Source organism: Macrobrachium nipponense, chromosome 24 (genome assembly GCF_015104395.2).
Source record: "Macrobrachium nipponense isolate FS-2020 chromosome 24, ASM1510439v2, whole genome shotgun sequence".
NCBI classification, from domain to species: domain Eukaryota; kingdom Metazoa; phylum Arthropoda; class Malacostraca; order Decapoda; family Palaemonidae; genus Macrobrachium; species Macrobrachium nipponense.
Genome location: NC_061091.1, coordinates 54045534 through 54069067, shown reverse-complemented (window position 1 = coordinate 54069067; position 23534 = coordinate 54045534). Strand labels below are relative to the sequence as shown.

The following is a 23534-nucleotide window of genomic DNA, read 5'->3' as shown; positions in this document are numbered from 1 at the left end:
CAGGTATCATCAGTGAAAGGCTATACAACTACCTAGAGGAGACAAACACCATCCCCCACCAACAAGAAAGGCTGCAGAAGGAAGTGTAGGGGCACAAAAGACCAGCTCCTGATAGACAAAATGGTAATGAAGAACAGTAGGAGAAGGAAAACCAACCTAAGCATGGCATGGATAGACTATAAGAAAGCCTTCAAACATGATACCACACACATGGCTAATAGAATGCCTGAAAATATATGGGGCAGAGGAAAAAACACCATCAGCTTCCTCAAAAAAAAAAAATACAATGCGCAACTGGAATACAAATACTTATTCAAGCTCTGGAATAAGACTAGCAGAGGTTAATATCAGGAGAGGGATCTTCCAGGGCGACTCACTGTCCCCACTACTCTTCGTAGTAGCCATGATTCCCATGACAAAAGTACTACAGAAGATGGATGCCGGGTACCAACTCAAGAAAAGAGGCAACAGAATCAACCATCTGATGTTCATGGACGACATCAAGCTGTATGGTAAGAGCATCAAGGAAATAGATACCCTAATCCAGACTGTAAGGATTGTATCTGGGGACATCAGGATGGAGTTTGGAATAGAAAAATGCGCCTTAGTCAACATACAAAAAGGGCAAAGTAACGAGAACTGAAGGGATAAAGCTACCAGATGGGAGCAACATCAAACACATAGATGAGACAGGATACAAATACCTGGGAATAATGGAAGGAGGGGATATAAAACACCAAGAGATGAATGACACGATCAGGAAAGAATATATGCAGAGACTAAAGGCGATACTCAAGTCAAAACTCAACGCCGGAAATATGATAAAAGCCATAAACACATGGGCAGTGCCAGTAATCAGATACAGCGCAGGAATAGTGGAATGGACGAAGGCAGAACTCCGCAGCATAGATCAGAAAACCAGGAAACATATGACAATACACAAAGCACTACACCCAAGACCACATACGGACAGACTATACATAAAACGAAAGAAAGGAGGGAGAGGACTACTAAGTATAGAGGACTGCGTCAACATCGAAAACAGAGCACTGGGGCAATATCTGAAAACCAGTGAAGACGAGTGGCTAAAGAGTGCATGGGAAGAAGGACTAATAAAAGTAGACGAAGACCCAGAAATATACAGAGACAGGAGAATGACAGACAGAACAGAGGACTGGCACAATAAACCAATGCACGGACAATACATGAGACAGACTAAAGAACTAGCCAGCGATGACACAAGGCAATGGCTACAGAGGGGAGAGCTAAAGAAGGAAACTGAAGGAATGATAACAGCGGCACAAGATCAGGCCCTAAGAACCAGATATGTTCAAAGAACGATAGACGGAAATAACATCTCTCCCATATGTAGGAAGTGCAATACGAAAAATGAAACCATAAACCACATAGCAAGCGAATGCCCGGCACTTGCACAGAACCAGTACAAAAAGAGGCATGATTCAGTGGCAAAAGCCCTCCACTGGAGCCTGTGCAAGAAACATCAGCTACCTTGCAGTAATAAGTGGTACGAGCACCAACCTGAGGGAGTGATAGAAAACGATCAGGCAAAGATCCTCTGGGACTATGGTATCAGAACAGATAGGGTGATACGTGCAAATAGACCAGACGTGACGTTGATTGACAAAGTCAAGAAGAAAGTATCAATACCATGGGACACCAGAGTTGAAGAGAAAGAGAGGGAAAAAATGGATAAGTATCAAGATCTGAAAATAGAAATAAGAAGGATATGGGATATGCCAGTGGAAATCGTACCCATAATCATAGGAGCACTAGGCACGATCCCAAGATCCCTGAAAAGGAATCTAGAAAAACTAGAGTCTGAAGTAGCTCCAGGACTCATGCAGAAGAGTGTGATCCTAGAAACGGCGCACATAGTAAGAAAAGTGATGGACTCCTAAGGAGGCAGGATGCAACCCGGAACCCCACACTATAAATACCACCCAGTCGAATTGGAGGACTGTGATAGAGCAAAAAAAAAAAAAAAAAAAAAAAAAAAACAAAAAATAATAATAATAATAACAATAATAATAAAAAGGCAAAAAAGGCAAAGTAACGAGAACTGAAGGGATAAAGCTACCAGATGGGAGCAACATCAAACACATAGATGAGACAGGATACAAATACCTGGGAATAATGGAAGGAGGGGATATAAAACACCAAGAGATGAAGGACACGATCAGGAATGAATATATGCAGAGACTAAAGGCGATACTCAAGTCAAAACTCAACGCCGGAATTATGATAAAAGCCATAAACACATGGGCAGTACCAGTAATCAGATACAGCGCAGGAATAGTGGAATGGACGAAGGGCAGAACTCCGCAGCATAGATCAGAAAACCAGGAAACATATGACAATACACAAAGCACTTCACCCAAGAGCAAATACGGACAGACTATACATAACACGAAAGGAAGGAGGGAGAGGACTACTAAGTATAGAGGACTGCGTCAACATTGAAAACAGAGCACTGGGGCAATATCTGAAAACCAGTGAAGACGAGTGGCTAAAGAGTGCATGGGAAGAAGGACTAATAAAAGTAGACGAAGACCCAGAAATATACAGAGACAGGAGAATGACAGACAGAACAGAGGACTGGCACAATAAACCAATGCACGGACAATACATGAGACAGACTAAAGAACTAGCCAGCGATAACACATGGCAATGGCTACAGAGGGGAGAGCTAAAGAAGGAAACTGAAGGAATGATAACAGCGGCACAAGATCAGGCCCTAAGAACCAGATATGTTCAAAGAACGATAGACGGAAATAACATCTCTCCCATATGTAGGAAGTGCAATACGAAAAATGAAACCATAAACCACATAGCAAGCGAATGCCCGGCACTTGCACAGAACCAGTACAAAAAGAGGCATGATTCAGTGGCAAAAGCCCTCCACTGGAGCCTGTGCAAGAAACATCAGCTACCTTGCAGTAATAAGTGGTACGAGCACCAACCTGAGGGAGTGATAGAAAACGATCAGGCAAAGATCCTCTGGGACTATGGTATCAGAACAGATAGGGTGATACGTGCAAATAGACCAGACGTGACGTTGATTGACAAAGTCAAGAAGAAAGTATCAATACCATGGGACACCAGAGTTGAAGAGAAAGAGAGGGAAAAAATGGATAAGTATCAAGATCTGAAAATAGAAATAAGAAGAATATGGGATACGCCAGTGGAAATCGTACCCATAATCATAGGAGCACTAGGCACGATCCCAAGATCCCTGAAAAGGAATCTAGAAAAACTAGAGTCTGAAGTAGCTCCAGGACTCATGCAGAAGAGTGTGATCCTAGAAACGGCGCACATAGTAAGAAAAGTGATGGACTCCTAAGGAGGCAGGATGCAACCCGGAACCCCACACTATAAATACCACCCAGTCGAATTGGAGGACTGTGATAGAGCAAAAAAAAAAAAAAAAAAAAAAAAAAAAAAAAAAAAAAAAAAAAAAAATAATAATAATAATAATGATAATAATAATAATATTATATGCTGTTTCAACCGCATTTAATTTAAATAGAATCTTCTCAATTCTTCTTATTATCTTTTTCTCATCAGCAAGTAGCTGGTGTATCAGGTTTCCCAAGGACATATAAAGATTTAAGTTGCCTTAGGTTTATTTCCTCTAACGTGTCGACAGTGCACAGGCAGTCATCTATGAAAGTATACAGCAAAGTGAATTAAGATACTGTTTTACATGTAATTATAGCAGGCAAGGGCGTGTACAATCGGTGGGTAGGTCGGTAAGCAGGGATTTTAATTGGTCGTTGGATAGTGACGAAATCTGTCCCTGAGGCATTAAGATCTTCTAGGTCCATCCAAGGTTCTTGGCGAAGATCAGTGCAAGCATCCACCTCTGGAAGACGGCTTGACTCAGGGACTTAATCCTCTGTTCAGCCAATGAAAACTCAACTCTCACCAGACAGAGCACCCGGGACACAATAAATACTGCTGAACGACCCCATTCCAATCAATTCAAGCTCACCCTTCCTTGAAAATGAACCGATGATACGGTTGGAAACGGAATCCCATTACGCCCTTAGACAACGTCCAAACTAAGATTTGTGAACTCTTCGGTGACCATACGCCACTTTTAGTTATCTTATCAATAAATTAGTATTTTTATAAGACATTTTCTTAACCAGAGTATGAACATCAGCCAGCTATTAGCAAATATCAGCCTGATGAGAAGAGAATAAGAAGAAGAATTGAAAAGACCATATATATGTAAAATCAATTCCACTGATGCTGCCATCCTCTTTAACAAAATAATAATTATTATATCTTACTGAAAAGAATTGCAGAATTAACCAAATTTATCTTATAAAGAATTTTCTCTATCTTCCTGATAATTTGTTTTTCAATATCACCAAGACTGCTAAGTAATTGTCCTTTATTCATGATGTTAGTCTGGTATTTTTGAAATATCAAGATCTAGTATTTCTGGTATCATCAATACTAAAAACATATATGGAATATATATTTCAATTGTAGGTGAAATACATCCTTGGGACTACAACAGGGTCACAGACCTTGGTCTCTGCTAGAATGTCTTTTCCTGTAGTTATCAGGCTCTGATATTCCTCTAGTGTCAACATGTTTTGGCCATTTCCATAGCCATCTTCGGGACATTGCAAGGGATGTTTTGAGTGAGCATTGTGAATGAGTTAGGTTTTATAGTAGGGATAGGCACGGTCAGATCCGAGGTCAGTTTATGATTGGCTGCCTGGGGGGATTTCTTCTCAGGCAAAGCATTCTGGTTGATGTCGCCTGCAGCGGCTGCTCATTGGTATAAGCTGGAGAGTAGCGGTGGGATGAATCATGTTGACTCTGTTCCTCTGCTGAATTCTGATTGGTCCACGTCTCCTGTAGGATGCTCGGTGCAGGTCACCTGGCAGCTGTGGGAAGGACGAAGGTCTCTTGTGTAGTATTAAGTATGGGCTTTTCTTTACCAATATGCAGGGCTTCCAGGAGGTGCAGGCAGTGGTGGTCAGGGGCTTGATCAATGATTTCAAAATTTTGCACAACGTCTCGTCAGGAGATTCTCTGGCTATGGGTAGTCCTAGCATGGTTGAACATTGCTCCTCCTGGGCATGGCAGGAAATTCTTTTAGAAAGGTGCATTGTGGTCATACCAACGTAGGTGCCAAGGCATCCTTAGGCAGGGCATGAGTACATCGGTACACCACGTTGGTTTTCCTCAAGGGGTCCAGCTGCATGGGGGCTGGATTATTCTTCATAACCAAGCTGCTGATTTTCTACTTTTATAGTAAATAATTAGTTGAATAGTCTTATGAGGATTGGTAGGGCAGATGTTCTCTTTAATGATCTTCCTAAGGGCTTCCTCGTCTTCCTTATACTTCCTGTGGAAGTGCCCTTTGAAGAAAAGATGGAATTGTTCAAGGGTATTGTGGCGTGGTTCCTGCTGGTACCAGCTTTCCAAGTTCCCTTAGATACACTTTTCTATTTCATGAATGAGGTGGCCATTATCAATAAGAACCTGGGCAGCTCGCCCTAGTTCATCGTGAGTGTTGTTCCAGGAGCAGTGCAACAGGGCCCTCCTAACAAAATTACTGATTGTAGAGCACTTGTACCTCTCAAGGCATTCACTCCCTCCATTATGACATATGTCCAGGTTTGTAGGTTTTGTGAAGACTTTAGTGGTGAACTGGGCTTCCCTCCCTTTGACCAAAACATCACGGAATGGAAGGCAGCAGTCTTTGGTATGTTCAATCATGAAACGATAAAGTGTTATCAATATACCTCATGTACATTTTTGCCTGGTTGTTGCTTTTAAAGACCCTATGCTCAGCAGTCCCAATGTAGAAATTGTCAAACATGACTCTGAGTGGGGAGCCCATCGCCACACCGTCGAACTGGGAGAACATATATCCACAGTGGTCAGAGAGGGGGGCCTTCTTGGCGCAAATCTCCAACAGGGAACGGAGAGCATGTTCGGAGATGTTCAGAACGGGTGTGGAGGGGTCCCTGTGCACTATCCAAGATTATTTGGATAATTTCGTCTATAGGAACGTTAGCGAACAGGGACTCAACGTCCATAGAAGCGATAACTTTGGTGGGGGTCTCTAAGAACTTGGTTGATGACTTCAGGCTGAATCCTGTGGGGATGTATGTAGTCAAGATAGCATTCAGCTTCCTGGCTAGCTGATACATCAGGGCAGGAATCTAGCTGTTGATAGGGTGCAGATGGTTGCCTACTTTATGGGTCTTAATATTCCCATAAATATATCCCAAACTTGGTTAACTCTGCCATTCTTTTCAATATGACATGTATCCAAGGTCTGTTTCATGCTAATAATATTAATAATAAAACATTTCATTACCTTTAAGACAAGCAGGGACTAACTCTTGGTTTATTTTCTATAATGGGTTTGGCATCACATAGAAAATAAACAATTTAAATAACCCCATCATGTTGCAGCTAACGTTCAAAGGAAAATAATACAAATTTTTACTCTCTCACAAGTTTCAAAGTTACAGAAAATGTGATTGAGGCTATGTAATTGATTTTATCTTCTGCTAGGTCCTAGTCTTTTTAAAAACAAACAGTAAATCGGGTACGCTACAAGCCTGGACTCACCTCAGGGCTTCTGCACGGTACACTGACAGAACATAGATGCACTGAGCAAAAGATAGCTTATTTACAATTGGGGTTACATCTGCTGGGTGTTCTAGTAGGCTAAGAATTTGCTGCCTCAATTCTGAAAGTTCTCCCTGAAATGCAATGTATTTTACTGTAATATATATACATATAATCAAAAACTCTTTTTGTGTTTACCTAATCCATCTGAACAGACTCACTTAGTTTCAGGACCAACAGATATGCACATGAAATCTACATGTTCCATGTGCTATAACAAATGAAACTTGAAAAAAGTACCAATCCTTCAGTTTTTCAGACTTTTCTACATAATTCAAAGTTGAATAAACTTTAAATTCAGTGTAAAATTAAATTCAAAGTTGAATTTAAATTTATCTGTGGATTTATCTGTGGAACCTATCTAAAAATTATTCATGGAAAACTAGCTCATTCGCGGGTTTTTCTTACGATAAATGTTCAATATTTAGTGCATTTTGATTATATTTTCATAACTAAATAAATATGACACAAAAATGAATTACTAATATTCAAATATTAATTACTGTATTAACTTTAATAACATTAAATTATATTAAATGAAAAAAATAACAATTCTCTCTCTTTTACTGAGATGTGTTTTTTGTATGATAAATGATTTGCTAGTTTTCAAATATGACAAACTTTTAATCAATTGGTATTTTTCATAACTAACAAACCTGAGGTCTTAACATTAGGATAAATACTTAGCACCAGCTGGAAACTGGTAAAGTTTAAAATAATTGTGTAAGCAAGGGACTACTATTGGCATCTGTGCTTGGTCACAAGTCATGTGGAGCCACCCACATACCCCTCTTTAACTCATGACCCCATTAGTTATTCTTCCAACCCAGGTTATTTGATAGAGGGGTGGTTAGAGGTGGGCCTTTGTATGTTAAGACCTCAGGTTTGTTAGTTATGAAAAATACAAATTGGTTAAAAATTTGTCATTTGTTCATATACGAAACAAACCTTCGGTCTTAACATTACGATAGACTTACTATTGGTGGGAGGTAAGTACTATTAACCAACTGGGAGTTTGCTACCTTTGATCAGTTTTCTGAATAGCATTATTCAACAAAACAACTGACCATTATTTCAGAATCTAAGATATATATGAATATCATAGAGTCAGACTTCTGGGTTTCTACACAATGTCATAGTTCATTGCGTCTGAGGAAGATAAGAACATCTGTTCTTCTAACAAACCAATTCATCCACTTATGTAGGTTTGTTATCATTCCTCTCCCCCTTGCTAAAGAGATTAATGCCTTGCTATCTTACACTGATAGTAACCCTAACAGTATGGCTACTTCACTCACCTGTATCTTGTCCGTTCCAGCTTATAATGGTACTCTCTTCTTACTGCTCGAAGTAAAGAAGGAGAAAGAAATTTCAAAAGGAAAGAGGCCAGTTATCTCCTCCATTTCACATTCATACCATCATCTTAGACAAGATACCAACTGACCCGCCCGGGGTGCTGGATGAGTTACACTATGGAGGAGTAATTTTAGTTTATATTTGACAACATCTACAAAGGTTGTGTGAGAGAGAGAGAGAGAGAGAGAGATTGGTGGAAGAATGAATGGGAGTGGTTAGATGGCGGTCGGAAGCATGGTCTGTTGTGGCGCTCTTGTAGGTAGTCAATGGAAGTCTTTGATTAGAGGGGAGGTTTTGGTAAACAGTGAGGCGTCTGGTCAAGTCAGTGTTGGTTTTGGCAGCAGTTTTCCTTTGGTGTGTCGTTGTTTGGGTGTTATTTGATAGATTTTGGGGTTGTGAAGTTGTTGTGCGTGTGTCTGTCTGGTTGTGGTGAGGTTAAGAAGGTTGGTGGTGCATTTTTGGTGTCTGTTAGTGGTGGTTGGGGCAGGGTTGGTTTTGGCGGGTTGTTGTACTGCTGTAAGTCGTGTGGTTGTCGTGTTTTTTCAGGCGGTTGGTGTTCATCTGGCATTTAGTCGTTGGGTTATTGAGTTTTTTGTGGGGTTGTGGAAGGTCCCCGGGTGGTTTGATTTGTTGTTTGGTTGTCGGCGGTGGTTGTGTGTTGGCTACCCTATAGCCTATATCCAGTGGACGACAGCACAGCCTAGTCCTAGGTATCAGAAGCCAGCGGTGAGTACCTGTTTGTGTTTTTTGTTCGGTATGTAGGTATTGGGGCAATTGTCCTGCTGTGTTTTTTAGTGTTAAGTGGAAAGTGTGATTGAGGGTGGGTTTGATAGCCAGACAGGTTAAGTTTATGTGGGGAGGTTACTTGTTTTTTGTGATCCCGCCACATTATTTTTTGGCGCCCGGACAGGGACTGTTGGTGTGGCAGCTGCAGGACAATTGGTCTAGGCTAGTGTGTATGAGTGGTGAAAGAAAGTTTGAGATGGAAGGATTGGAGTGAGGTGGAGAGGCTGAAGGAGGAGTTGAGGTTGGAGAGGGAAGTAAGAGGACAATTAGAATGGTGGATAATGAGAGGTTGAGGGTAGAGTGTGAGGAGCTGAAGAGCGAGTTAGAGGAAATGAGAGGAATGCTAAGGAGTGCAAAAGTGGAAATGAAAGAAGAAGTGAAAGGAGCAGAAGAAAGAATGGTTGAGAAAATGGATGAAAAATTCTTAGGGATGATGAATGCAGTGCAGGAGATGATGAAGGGGTTCATGGGAGAGGGAGCTGTAGGGGGTAGGCCTACTAGGTCTTGTGATAGGGGGCTCAGAAGTGGTAAAGACAGTGGAAGAGCGAGGGGATGAAACTACGAGTGACGAAGGTGACTTGTTTGTGATAGGTAAAGGAAGAAGGGAAAAGAGACAGGATAAGGATAAACCTGAGGACAAGAATAAGAAGGGGGCTGAGGAAAAGAAGACGATTAAGGGAAAGAAGGTTAGGAAGGATGACGGACAGGATGAGACTAGGACTGAATACATTGGGGAAAGGGCTGAGAGTGATTTGGATAGCGGTGAGTGGAAACAGGTGGGTAGAAAGAAGGGTAAGAAGAGCGTAATGAGGAGAGCATGGATGTTAGTATGGAAGTTGATTCCCTATATTCGGACGAGGTTAAGAGGGATCAGAATGGTAGTAGCGAAAGTGAGAGTGAGCGGGAAGTACGAAAGGCTGTATATATGAGAGAGATACCTAGATGTGCACAATACGAGGAAACTATGGCTGTAGTAGGACATAGGGGATTTTTTTAAGGAATATGAGAGGTATTGTGAGGCAAAGTATGGGGATAATAAGAGAGTCTGGGCAAGAGAGTGGGTGGCTTTTTGACGGGATTTTTGTTGAATATGTATGGGTAATGATGAGTGTAGGGAATGTGCCGTATGAGAGTGTGAAAGCCAGGATTGTGGAACAGGCGAAGAGGATAAGGAGTAGTGTTAGATATAGGAGAAACATGGTTTTGATGAGGCAAGAATGAATGTTGTGAGTCGTTGTCGATGTATGTGTGCAGGTTGGAAACATTGGCCAGGAAAAAGTTTGGGGACGAAGGGATAAATGAGTGTAAAGAGTTAGTGAGGAAGTTGTTGGCGACTGTGCCTGAGAGTGTGTATGAGTTTGTAAATCTGAAACGTAAGGAGAAAATGCGATGGACGAATGAAAGGTTGTCGTGGAACGGGGACATTTTGGAAATAGTAGAGGATTATGAGTTGGATAGGTGTATGAAAGAGAGTAGAAGTGTTAGTATTAGGACTGAAGTGGCTGATGTTATACCAGAGTTTAAGAGCTATAGGGAGGCAGTTTTGGAAGGGCCAAGGCGAATGGCAGAGCGAATGGTTGATAGGAGCGTTAGAGCCAGTAACGTAAGTATGGTTAGCCCTAAGAGAGATCGGAGTGCAAGCGTTGGAAGATTAGGGTCGGTTAGTCGTGAACGAGAGCAGCAATGTTACAGATGTGGAAAGCTAGGGCACAGGAAAGAATGAATGTCGGTGGGCGTTGGGAGCTTGCTTCGGGTGTGGGCAAACAGGGCATTTGGTGGAGCGAGTGTAAGAAAGATAGGGATGTTAATGTTACAGGTGTGGGCAAGTAGGGGCATATAGCAAGTGGATGTCGAGGTACTCGTGTGACTGAGGTTTGCGGTAATTGCGGGAAGAATGGGCATTATGCTAGGATGTGTAAGGAACAGCGGGCAAATGTGTTGAATGTGGAATGGAAGGTCATGTGGCGAGTGTGTGTAGGCGAAAGAGGATGAGTCAGGTTGGGAGTTCGGGAAACTAGGTACAAAGGGGATTCAGTTGGGTGGGTCCTCTGGTGTGCGGTCAGTAAGAGTGATGCATGTGCGTGAAGGATTGTTGCATGCAAAAAGGGTTTGGAGGAAGAGCTCATGAATGTATGAGTGTAAAAGTGAGGTGCAAAGGGGTGTGGTTTTGGGTGGCTTTGATTGATACTGGGTGCAGTGTCAGTGTTCTTTTTAAGAATGGATGTGACAAGTTGCTGAGTGAGTGTGAAATTAGGAAATGTAAAGGGGAGGTACGAGGGAATAGGAAATTTGGGTATGCCTGTGGTGGGAATGTTGCGTGAAAATGTAGAAATCGAAGGGGTAGTGATGGATGAAGGTGACTTTTGTGTGATCGAGGGAAGGAGTGATAAGTATGATATGTTGTTAGGATACAGGTTCCTGAAGAAGTGTGGGATGGTGGTCCATCCGAGCAGGAATATGATTGAGTTGCATAGGAAGGGGAATGTACATGGAGAGTTGTACTTGGATGGGGATGGAGGAGTAAGCAGTAAAATATGGAAGGGAGTGCCGTTGGTTGCGAAAGAGAGTGTAAAAGTGCCGCGAGAAGTTGGAGAAGTTGTTAGTGTGAAAGTTGCGTGGCCCGATAGTCTTGGGATTGTCAAAGGTGACAAGTGTGCATATGTGGTTGAGGGTGTGGATGCGAAACAACGTTGGTAAGAGCGAGTGTGCATGTGTACGACGGGATTTTGGATATGGAGAATTTTTCCTCGGGTTTTTGTGGCCTCATTGCCGAGTGTTAGGAAAAAGCGAGTGCGGGGTATACGTGAAGGTGATTGTGGGGTGTTGTATACGTTGGTGGATGTGGACGACGAAAGATATGTTAGGTGCGGCAGGTGATGACAGGTAGCATGAAAGAAAGTGATGAGTGGAAGTATGATGAGTTGAGAGAAAGAATTGGGGTGGATGAAAATGTTGGTGATGACGAGAGGGAGCGGTTGATGCAGATGTTGTGGGATAGGCGGGGTGCGTTGAGTCGGGGTGATGAGGATTTCAGGGGATCTAAGCTCCCAGAGTTCAAGATAGTTTTGAATGACGATACCCCCATATATCAGCGTCCCGACACTTTTCTGCGCCTATTTGCCCGAGAGATTGAGGAACAGTGTGAGGAAACTTGAGAGAGTGGGAGTGATCGAGAGGAGCGAGAGGCTTGCTTGGAATAAGTCCCACATAGTCCCAGTACGCAAAAGACAGATGGGAGTTTGAGGATGTGTGTGGATTACAGGAAGGTGAATGATAGTGACTGTGAAGGAGCGATTCCCGATGAATGTGGTGTCTGATTGTGTGTATAAGATGCATGGGATGAGAGTGTTCACAAATTGGATTTGGTAAGGGGCTATTACCAGATGCCTCTTGAGGAAGGGAGCAGGCATGTTACGGCTTTTTCGAGTGGTAGCTGCCACTATCAATTCAAGAGGTTAAGCTTTGGATTGGCTAATGCGCCTGCTGCCTTCCAGAGGGCGATGAATGTAGTTTTGGCTGGTTTTGATAGAAGAAGGTGACTGTGTTTATAGATGACGTTTTGATTGCAAGTGAGACTGTTGAGGAGAAGTGGAACTGCTTGAGAAGGTGTTAGAACGGTTGGAAGAGGTTGGAGTGAAAGTGAAGCTGGAGAAGTGTACGTGGTTGGCTGGGGAAGTGGAATTTCTTGGTCATAAGGTGAGTGCGAGTGGTGTAAGGAAGAGTGAAAAGTTTGTGGAAAAAGTAAAGGAGTTTCCACGTCCCCGGACCGTGCGGGAGTTAAAGGGTTTTTGGGTTTGATTGAGTTCGGGAGGAAGTTCGTTAGGGATTGTTCGGGTATAGGGAAGCCGTTGACTGAATGGACGCGGAAGTACAATTGTACTAAGCTGAGGTGGATGAAGTCTAATGGTGGGAGCATTTGAGAGATTGAAAGAGGAGGCTGCTAGGGACGTCACCTTGGCTTTTCCGGACCACAGTGAGGATGCCAGTAAGCTTGAGTTGTATGCTGATGCTAGTAAGTTTAGTATGGGAGGATGCTTGGTGCAGATGCAAGAGGTGAATGGGGAGGGACAATTGAGAGTGATTGCGTATGTGAGTAAAGCTTTAATAAAGCAGAGCTTAAGTATTCGGTGGTTGAGAAGGAGCTTGCGGCAATAAGGTTTGTGTGAAAGCGTTGAAAGTGTTTTTGTATGGGGTAAAATTTGTCATAAGGACAGATCATCGGCCGTTAGTTTATATGATCAAGAGGAAAGTGTGAATGCTAGGATTGCGAGGACAATTGAGGATTTGAGTGAGTTTGATTTTAGCTTAGAATATGTGCCGGGGAGTAAAAATGTGACTTGCTGATACGATGTCTAGGATGCATGGTAAGGACAGTGGTGTTGTGAAAAGTGACTGGGATCCGAATATGGTACCTGAGGGGTTGGTTGTAAAAGAGATTATGTTTGAAGGGAATGACAGAATGTGTGAATGTTTGTTTTCAGCATTGAAAAACTTGGAAGGTAAGGGTCTGGGTTGAAGAGGTACCCGGTAGTGTGAATGAGTTGCGAGTGAAGTTGATGAGTGATGTGCAGAAGGAAGTGGCATGTGCGGAGGAACAAGGTGGGCAGGGAGAAGTGTTGTATGAATTGTTGTCAGCAGTAGCTGAGTTGTTTGGAATAAAAGTGTTTGTTGTATTTTGGATGGACAGACCGGTTGAATATCGAGGAAGGGTGAGTACTGGTAATGAACGTGGGGTTTTGATGATTCAGTGCGGGGAACGTGGTTGTAATTGGTTGGTTACAAAAGGGACTGTGAAGGGGATCTGAGTCAGAATTGTGGAAATGGGGAGTTAGCTGAGGATGAATGTGATGAGGAGGATTTGTGATGTGGATAACCAGGTGAACGTGGTAGTGAATGTGTGTATGCATGGGACTCGAGGGAAAATGGTGACGTTTGTCCAAGTAAATGATAGTGAGTATTGTAGTTTGGTTGACAGGGGCAGGGGCCCAAGGTTTCCTTGGTGCAGTGGGTGGGTCAGTGGTGAGTGAACTTGAGAGATGTTGGGGAATTGGGAAGTGAAAAAGGGCAGTCTACCAAGTGTTGAAATACATGGGTTAGGACAAGGAAGAATGTTTTAGTATGGGAAGAGGTACGGTTAAAGGTTAGGTTGGGAGATCTTGAGGTAATGCATAACTTTATAGTTATAGGAGAAAATGATATGCCATCTTGTTTTTTATTAGGATAGATTTTTTGAGGATCCACGATATAGACGTAAGATGTAGAAATGGAAGTCTTAGAAAGGGGGGCAGGCAAGTAGCTAGGATTCAAGATGGTAATGTTGTTTGTAGCAAACTTTGTGGGTATGATTGATATTGCTAGGAGTGAGAATGATCTGTTGAGTGAGGAAGAGATTGAGGAAATGCAAAATAAGTGCCTGGAGATAAGTGTGTTGCGACAATGTGTTTTGGGAGGAGTGCGTGTGGAAGACTGGCCATGTGAGTTGGATGTATATAAGAGGTGCTAAACGTTTTGTGGTGTGCAAAAACATAGTGTACTTTTGCATCAGGAAGGGGTGTATGACAAGGAAGTGTATGTGCCAGTGTTTTCTGTTGAGTCAGCTGTGAGTATGTGTTTGTTGGTGCATGATCGGTTTGGGCATATGGGAAAAAATAAGTTGTGGGAATGCATGAGAGAGAGATTGTATGCTCCTTGGGTGAAGTAAGTTTGTTGATGTGGCTGTCACGTGTGAAGACTGTCAGAGGGGAAAGTATCAGAGTGTGCATGCAAGTCCACCTGTGTTGCGATTGCAGATGAAAGAGCCCGTTTTGAAATGCTTGTGATTGATTGTGTTTCTTTGCCCAGGACTGCGAGAGGACACGTGGGGATGATTGTGATGGTGGATCACATGAGTAAATTTGCTTATGTGGTTCCCATCAAAGATAAGAGGAGTGAAACTGTTGCACGAATGGTGGGTCAAGTGATGTTACCCATGTGTGTGTGTAAGCCGGCAAAAATGTTGAGTGATAATGGACCTGAGTTTGTGGGATGGGAATTTGAAGAAATGTTGAAGGAATGGGGTATTGTGCATGTGTATTCTACTCCGTATATGCCCAGTGCGAATGGGTTGGCTGAAAGGACTGTTAGGACGATGACTGAGATTTTGCGAATGATGAGTAAGAGCGACAAGGATTGGGATATGTATGTAGGACGTGCAGTTTGGTATATAATGCCACACTGCAGAAGAGTATAGGTATGTCTCCTTGTAAATATGTGTTGAATTTTGAAAGGATTGTCAGACGCGGTTGGGTCTGTCAGAAGGTGATCGGGATTTGTGGAAGAAAGCGAGTGAAAGGTTTGAGAGTTTTAAGATTGGGGATAAGGTGTTGAAAGAGGTGGTTGAGATGGAAGAATGAATGTGAATAAAGTAAGGGAGAAATTTGAAGGGCCTTTTGAGATTTTGGAAGTGGGACCCGAGTGGATTGAGTTATGTTTTGGGGAAATTGCGAGTAGGTGGGGGACTGGATGAGGTTAGGGCACACATAACCAGCTCCGTAAGTGGAGGGAAGTACCACACTATGTTCGGGAGAATGCGATGAGTGAGTGGTTGAGGGTGAATAAGTATGAGCCGACTGTTGGTGAACAAATTGGTCTGGGAGATCGACAGTTGGTGTTGGTTGAGTATGGAAGAAAACAGAAGAGTGTGGAGAGAGGAAGTGGAAGGGAAAAGCGTGAACGGCATGGTAAAGGGGTTGGTGGTAGGGTGCAAACGGTTGATAAAGCGTGTGCTACGGATGACTTTGGGGAATGGAATGATACTTGTGGTGTATGTGGGTTTGAGTTGACAGGGACAAGTAAGACTTCAGTGAGAAGGAAACTGAATGTGGAGGAGGTGGTTGATAGGATGGATAAGTCTTTGCAGGAGTTTGACAGAAGTATGGATGAACTGAGTGGTTTGGTGGCCGAAATAGGGGAGATGTTGGAACCAGAGTTGGAAGACATCGGTGAAGTAGTGAATGGAATTTGGGAGGATGGTAGTGAGGGAGATAATGGGAGTTTTGAAAGAAAGTGGTTTGGAAGAAGTGAATGGCAATGTAACTGAAAGAGTGTATGATGGTCCTCAAACAAGATCCAGGGGACCTGCAATCTGAGCATCCTTGGGTGTTGCGAAAGGCAATTTAGTGTGGATGTTGTGAGTGTAAGGAGATGTTGTCAAATGTAATGGGGGAGGTAATATGGAGGAGTAATTTTAGTTTATATTTGACAACATCTACAAAGGTTGTGTGAGAGAGAGAGAGAGAGAGAGAGAGATTGGTGGAAGAATGAATGGGAGTGGTTAGATGGCGGTCGGAAGCATGTCTGATGTGGCGCTCTGTAGGTAGTCAATGGAAGTCTGTTACGAGAGTTGTAAACAGTGAGGCGTCTGGTCAAGTCAGTGTTGGTTTTGGCAGCAGTTTTCCTTTGGTGTGTCGTTGTTTGGGTGTTATTTGATAGATTTTGGGGTTGTGAAGTTGTTGTGCGTGTGTCTGTCTGGTTGTGGTGAGGTTAAGAAGGTTGGTGGTGCATTTTCGGTGTCTGTTAGTGGTGGTTGGGGCAGGGTTGGTTTTGGCGGGTTGTTGTACTGCTGTAAGTCGTGTGGTTGTCGTGTTTTTTCAGGCGGTTGGTGTTCATCTGCATTTAGTCGTTGGGTTATTGAGTTTTTGTGGGGTTGTGGGTCCCGGGTGGTTGATTTGTGTTTGGTTGTCGGCGGTGGTTGTGTGTTGGCTACCCTATAGCCTATATCCAGTGGACGACAGCACAGCCTAGTCCTAGGTATCAGAAGCCAGCGGTGAGTACCTGTTTGTGTTTTTGTTCGGTATGTAGGTATTGGGGCCAATTGTCCTGCTGTGTTTTTTTAGTGTTAAGTGGAAAGTGTGATTGAGGGTGGGTTTGATAGCCAGACAGGTTAAGTTTATGTGGGGAGGTTACTTGTTTTTGTGATCCCGCCGGTGGTTGTGTGTTGGCTACCCTATAGCCTATATCCAGTGGACGACAGCACAGCCTAGTCCTAGGTATCAGAAGCCAGCGGTGAGTACCTGTTTGTGTTTTTTGTTCGGTATGTAGGTATTGGGGCAATTGTCCTGCTGTGTTTTTTAGTGTTAAGTGGAAAGTGTGATTGAGGGTGGGTTTGATAGCCAGACAGGTTAAGTTTATGTGGGGAGGTTACTTGTTTTTGTGATCCCGCCACAACACAATTTGTTGAGCAGCCACTAAAGGACCCAAGGAAATTGTGTCCAAGGACCTCTGTGCAACCTCCTTTATGTACAGGAAATTGAAAGTGGTTTGTCATAACAATGAACCAACTTTCAAATTTCAATGAACAGACAGACACCTTAAAATTGCTCAATTTGAGCTCATTCTTCTAAACGTCATGGGTTCTTGCCTTCCGTCCGTCATTAGACTCTTGTTTCTGTTACATAAGGCCCTTCTGGCACTTCTTTCTTGACTCGACCTGTCTCAACGAAAAGTCTTCGTCAAACAACTTGTCGAAGAAGTACAAGGTTCTAACAGAACATTAAACGTCCAATGAACTGTGGGCAATATTCTTTATGTAGAACATGAAAAAATGGTTCGATACAGTCACAAACCAACCGTCCCAATCATTTTAACAGATATATTCTTAATTGCCAGAAAGGAACGTATTCCTCTGATGACCTTCCTTTCTGTAAACACAAACCAATTGGCAACTGCTGGTTTAATCATGAGAATGAGTACGAGAACAACGTAGTTTTACAATGCATGTAATGCTGGATAGCCGTAAGGTCCACGCAATAGTTATTGAGATGTGTCACCCTCTCATTTACGTGCTAAGAGAAGTGAAGGTGCGTCAGCCACATTCACCTGCTGTCTACCAACGGCACCCATCACAACCAATCTATGGATTCCTCTTAGTAATCAAATACAGCCTGCATGGTGGGAATTAACAGACTTTGGGTTGACCCCAGAAAACTTCAAACCTTTACAGGTAAGAAGAATTCCCTTGTTTTATATACTTTTTGGTATAATCTGGTTTGTTCCGATAAGATTATTGACCAAACGCTTTGACTCTTAGACAAGTAGCTACAGTTAATCGATAGCTTGGTTCCTTTGCAGTTAAGTACTGTGGAACCATTCTTCTTAACGAAAGATCATGAAACACGTTTCAGTCTGATCGAACAAGACAGTGTTTATTTTGTTGGGAGTAGAATTGGTGGCAATAGGTATCCCATGAACTATGATTCAGGACTACTCATTGAGTGAGTTCTGGGTGTACAGGCCATGAAGAAAACTTCAAGTCGAAAGGGGGAGGTGGAACTTCTTTCTTTCACCACTTTAGGTAGACAAGCCTAAGTAGTGCTCTTGTAACCTAAGATGCTATAGACCAGCTAACTGAGTCATACTTTTTAGCCTAACAAGTGGTTCAATTCATAGCCTATACAGCTAGTCCAAATCTACGGCTACTATCTAGTTTAATCTGAGTAGTAGTTCTTAGCTTAGAATGTCCGAACTAACTGGTTTGGGCATATATGTGCAAGCTTAGCCTAGCTAATGGTTGCGGTCTTGGCTTTCGAACCTGCATTTACTATCTCAGCTTAGTTTGAGTGGTACAGTTCTTAGTTAGATTAGCCTAACCCTGGGTTAGCTAGTTCCGGCATACACGTCATACATATCAACTTAGCCTAACAATGGGGTGATGACTTAGCATGGCCTTGCTACTTGAACATGCCTTTCCTATCTTAGCTTGGTCTGAGTAGTAAGGTTCTAAGCATAACCAAGCATAGACTAGTGCCTAGGCTACCCATTTGGAACACTTTTACCACATCAGCCTAGCAGGTTGTGGTTGTAACCTAGCATGTATAGTCCAAACTTTCTTGGACAACTTTACCCTAACTTAAGTCATTGAGTTTCTAGATTAAGCTAGTCTATCCTAGCCTAGGCTAGTTAGCGTACTTCTCTGATGGACTTAGCCTAGCCTAAGTGATGGAGGAGTTAGCCTAGCCTAATTGGTGGAAGAATTAACCTAGCCTAACCTAACCAAGCCAGTGCGAACTTGGTCTTGCCAACTTTAAAATAAGTTAACCAGTTCTTAATTGACTACGTATACCTACTTAGCCTAGTCCAAATGGTTGTTTGCTAGACTAACCTAGCATCTTCAAAGGGGTCTCTTCCATCCTGGCCTAGTTTCTAAGTATTGAAGTCATGAACCTAGCAAAGTGGGTTCGAGCTTCAGTTGGCTGAAGAAAGTCATTAAAACTTCATCAGCTCTGGAAGGGGAAGGTGGAGAATTTCCCATTCTTCAAGAGTGAGGTTGGGTGAAGTGACGTTGGGTACAATTCTGTGCTAGGTTGCTCAAGAATAGCACCATGGTGGTTTCAGGCAATATGGGATTTCTCTATGGAAGGTAACATATTGAACATATGTCCGTATATTGTAACAGATCACCGCATAGGATGTTTCATGGTTGGAAAGTAACATTCCTTATGAAGAATGAGCCCTGTCCTGTTAACAGGTTAATTCCTTGGACAGGAGGATAATAAGGACGTGTCTAAGTAGAATATATTATCATAGGACATTCCCTTGGGTTTTCCTATGAGATCGTCCGTATAATTGAACTACGTAGGACCTGTCTCAGGGTTCTCGCCCTTTGAGCAGCCTGAGGATTCCATTTGGGATACTGGGAACAACCTATAGGTTACGCTAACTCTCCGTTCTACCTGTTCCACCATATCCTGAATGGAGGATGGGGTTCCAGTAATTGAGGAGGACCCGAGATGAGTGACTGATAAGGTTTATCTTAGCATAATCTTCTCTACCAGGTTCGTGTAGGGAAGAGGAACCACCGATAGGTAGAATTAATATCTCAGGTCTGGAGTTTGCCCAATATCCCTTTTCAAACTAACAGTTTTAAGATTTTGGGTGCAGAGCATCACCTCGGATGTAACACGACTCCAAAATTCTTCGGCTCACATATACAGAAAGACCCTTTGGCCATGACTGCCTTTATAAAGGAGGTTTCTGTCCATTAAAAGCATTCTGTCAGTAGACAATGATCTTGTGGAGTGGTTGTCAGAACAGAGGGAAGTCTCTCTGTAATTATCTGTATGGTGATACACATTGGACTGATGATTGGGTCATCCGGTATGTGAATATCACTTCACACTTCAGATTACTCAGGAGCATTGAACTGGCTGGTGCATATAAGAAACTCTGATCTACTAAGTGAAAACATACTCTGCATCAGAGTAAACTTGTTGTGTTACCACCGAGCCCATACATCAGTCACATTACAGGAAACTGACCGGGGATTTTTGTCTTCCTCTGACCTTGGTAGAGTGGGAGTACTCAATAGCCAGGTTTTTTTATGTAGATTCAAAAGTAGTTGGGAAAAACAGTTTCCAATTTGCCCCAGAATCCAGGATAATGAGCCAATGCAGCACAGGTCATGATGACAGATATGTTTTTTAGTCATGCTCTGTACGTTGTGAGTTTGCGTTAGAGACCTTCAGGAGGGCCAGCTTTGACTTGTCAAAGTACTCTGTGGTTATTGAAAGAACTACGTCACCTAGAACATAAATGTGGTATACATAAGGGAACACAAGCCAAACAGAGGAAAAGTGGTCAGAAATTTCCATGTATTTCTATTTTTTGAAGCAATCGGTCAAGCCTACTCCTTGTTGTCAAGTTGTACCAACTGGCTCTACCCTGACGTCAAAAGCGTCAAAGAAAATATCCAGGCGTTATCTGCTTCTTGTGATATCCAGGAAATCTCGAAGCATGAGAAGGCTCCATATTCACAATAGTGCCTGGGAATTGCAAACACAACAGATTCAAAACAACAGGGGGAAACTAAACTGGCTTTAAAAGGACGGAAGCAAAGCATGTCCTCTCTTGAAGGGGGTAAGAAAATAACTAATGGGGTCACGAATTTAAGAGGGGTATGTGGGTGGCTCCACATGACTTGTGACCAAGCATTTATCCTAATGTTAAGACCGAAGGTTTGTTTCGTAAATGAACAAATTAATGTTAATGTAAACAACAATATCATCAATTCATAAGAGAAAACACTGTAGATAATTAGCAAGATTAAAGTTCTAAATTAATAAATTGTGTAAAATTTTAAAGGAATACAAGTCATCCCTCGTCTTTTCACCAGAGACTTGCAAAGTTGGGGGAGGGCGAGCCTGTCACAAATATCAAGAAACTTAGTCAGCAAATGTGGGAAAATGTTGTCATTTTGGTGAGTCTCTAATAAAAGGTTGCGAACTTGCCAAAATATATACATCTCTCTCTCTCTCTCTCTCTCTCTCTCTCTCTCTCTCTCGTCTCTCTTCTCCTTCATCTCTGCTCTCGTCTCCGCTCGCTCTCTCCGGTCTTCATCTCGATGCTCTCTCTCTCTCACTGAGATGAGAGTTTTCATGGTACATGTGTATGCACTATGCTTATTAATATTTTCAAATATGATAACAATAATGATAATAGACCCTCTCTCAAGCATACTTTATTAAAAGTAATGGCTACTTCAGCAGCATTACACTTGTAAAGATTCTTCTCTATTTTCCGAATAGCGGCTTTTTCCGTGCTACTTAGACAGGCTAGTAGAGCGCCTATGGAGGTCATGATCAAATACAGAGCCAAAATTGGTGTATATATTTGAATTTTACAGATAAACTATGATACCATAGTTATCAAAGTCATTAACGATATATATATATATGTCTCTCTCTCTCTCTCTCTCTCTCTTTTGAAGCAAGCAAGCTTTCGTCTGGAGCTGCCAGACATCCTCGGGCTGGGAAGCTGAGGGTGGACTGATCTTGAAGCGGTGTCCGTCCTCGTTTATATTTGGAGTTGACAGCAGGGGGCCTGCCCCATGCTGATCTACTATTGGCTGGTGGCGGTAGGTCTTCGTTTTCATTGGTGGCTTGAACCGGGTCTCAAGCCACTTTCCATGCGTTGATGTTGCGATACTGTAAAGGTCCTGCAGCCCCGCCTAGACCTCCTTAGCGGCGCGGTTACGTCGATGGGCGTTTCGCTATGCTGCGGGACGTCACGGCTAACTTGATTATGATTGGCTGCGGGAGTATCTCGTTCGGGGGCGTCGTCTTCCGTGGAGTTGTCGTGCTCGGTGGTGTCATTGTTGGTGGCAGGTCTTCTCATACTCGTAGGGAGGAGAAATTCTTCCTGCGTCGTATTTAGTGTAGGTCTTACTTGCTGGATGAGAAGCGCCTCCAGCAGGCGTAACCGACGGGCATCAGGGGCCTTCCCGATGATCTTCGTGTTTTGGATGATCACATCCCGGGAGATGGCCTCTTGACGCACCAAACATCAAGAGGCCATCTCCCGGGATGTGATCATCCAAAACACGAAGATCATCGGGAAGGCCCCTGATGCCCGTCGGTTACGCCTGCTGGAGGCGCTTCTCATCCAGCAAGTAAGACCTACACTAAATACGACGCAGGAACAATTTCTCCTCCCTACGAGTATGAGAAGACCTGCCACCAACAATGACACCACCGAGCACGACAACTCCACGGAAGACGACGCCCCCGAACGAGATACTCCCGCAGCCAATCATAATCAAGTTAGCCGTGACGTCCCGCAGCATAGCGAAACGCCCATCGACGTAACCGCGCCGCTAAGGAGGTCTAGGCGGCTGCAGGACTTACAGTATCGCAACCATCAACGCATGGAAAGTGGCTTGAGACCCGGTTCAAGCCACCAATGAAAACGAAGACCTACCGCCACCAGCCAATAGTGGATCAGCATGGGGCAGGCCCCCTGCTGTCAACTCCAAATATAAATGAGGACGGACACCGCTTCAAGATCAGTCCACCCTCAGCTTCCCAGCCCGAGGATGTCTGGCAGCTCCAGACGAAAGCTCACTTGCTTCAAAAGAGAGAGAGAGAGAGAGAGAGAGACATATATATATATATCGTTAATGACTTTGATAACTATGGTATCATAGTTTATCTGTAAAATTCAAATATACGTATACACCAATTTTGGCTCTGTATTTGATCATGACCTCCATAGGCGCTCTACTAGCCTGTCTAAGTAGCACGGAAAAAGCCACTATTCGGAAAATAGAGAAGAATCTCTACAAGTGTAATGCTGCTGAAGTAGCCATTACTTTTAATAAAATAATGATAATAATAATAATGATGATAATAGCAATAATTACAAATAAGATAATAATTTAAGCTAAGTTTGATGTAGGATGTTATTTATGGTATACATTTGGTATTTGAACTTTCAAGACAGGCAGTTATAAACATTTTTAGAGGGGTTCTAATTCAAGTAAAGTATATATCTTACTTTTACCAGACCACTGAGCTGATTAACAGCTATTTTTACGAGGCTAGGAACCAATTGGTCACCTAGCAACGGGACCTACACCTTAATGTGGGATCCGAACCACATTATATTGAGAAATGAATTTCTATCACCAGAAATAAATTCCTCTGATTCTGCGTTGGCTGAGCCGAGAATCGAACTTCGGACCACCGGATTAGTACCTGAGCATGAAAACCACTCATCCAATGAGGAACTGGGGGTTCTAAGTATTCATGGATTTTAATTATTTGTAGGGGGGAGAGGGTTCTGGTACACATCCCCACAAATATGGGGCTACTGTAAACCTCTTATTTTATGTAAGCAATAACTAAATATCTGAATGAGAAAAAACCAGGATATCAAGAAATTCAACTGAATGT

The 23534-nt window shown here is 42.9% G+C and overlaps 1 protein-coding gene across 5 annotated transcripts in view; it reads right to left on the bottom strand.

Annotated features, from left to right (window-relative positions):
- LOC135205641 (phosphatidylinositol 4-kinase alpha-like) overlaps nucleotides 1–23534 on the bottom strand; it is a 259138-nt gene that overhangs the window by 109505 nt on the left and 126099 nt on the right. For all 5 annotated transcript variants that reach the window (XM_064236454.1, XM_064236453.1, XM_064236456.1 and 2 more), the window contains one exon: nucleotides 6628–6761. In XM_064236454.1, the coding sequence (XP_064092524.1) occupies nucleotides 6628–6761 (134 nt within the window). The remainder of the gene's footprint in view (nucleotides 1–6627; nucleotides 6762–23534) is intronic.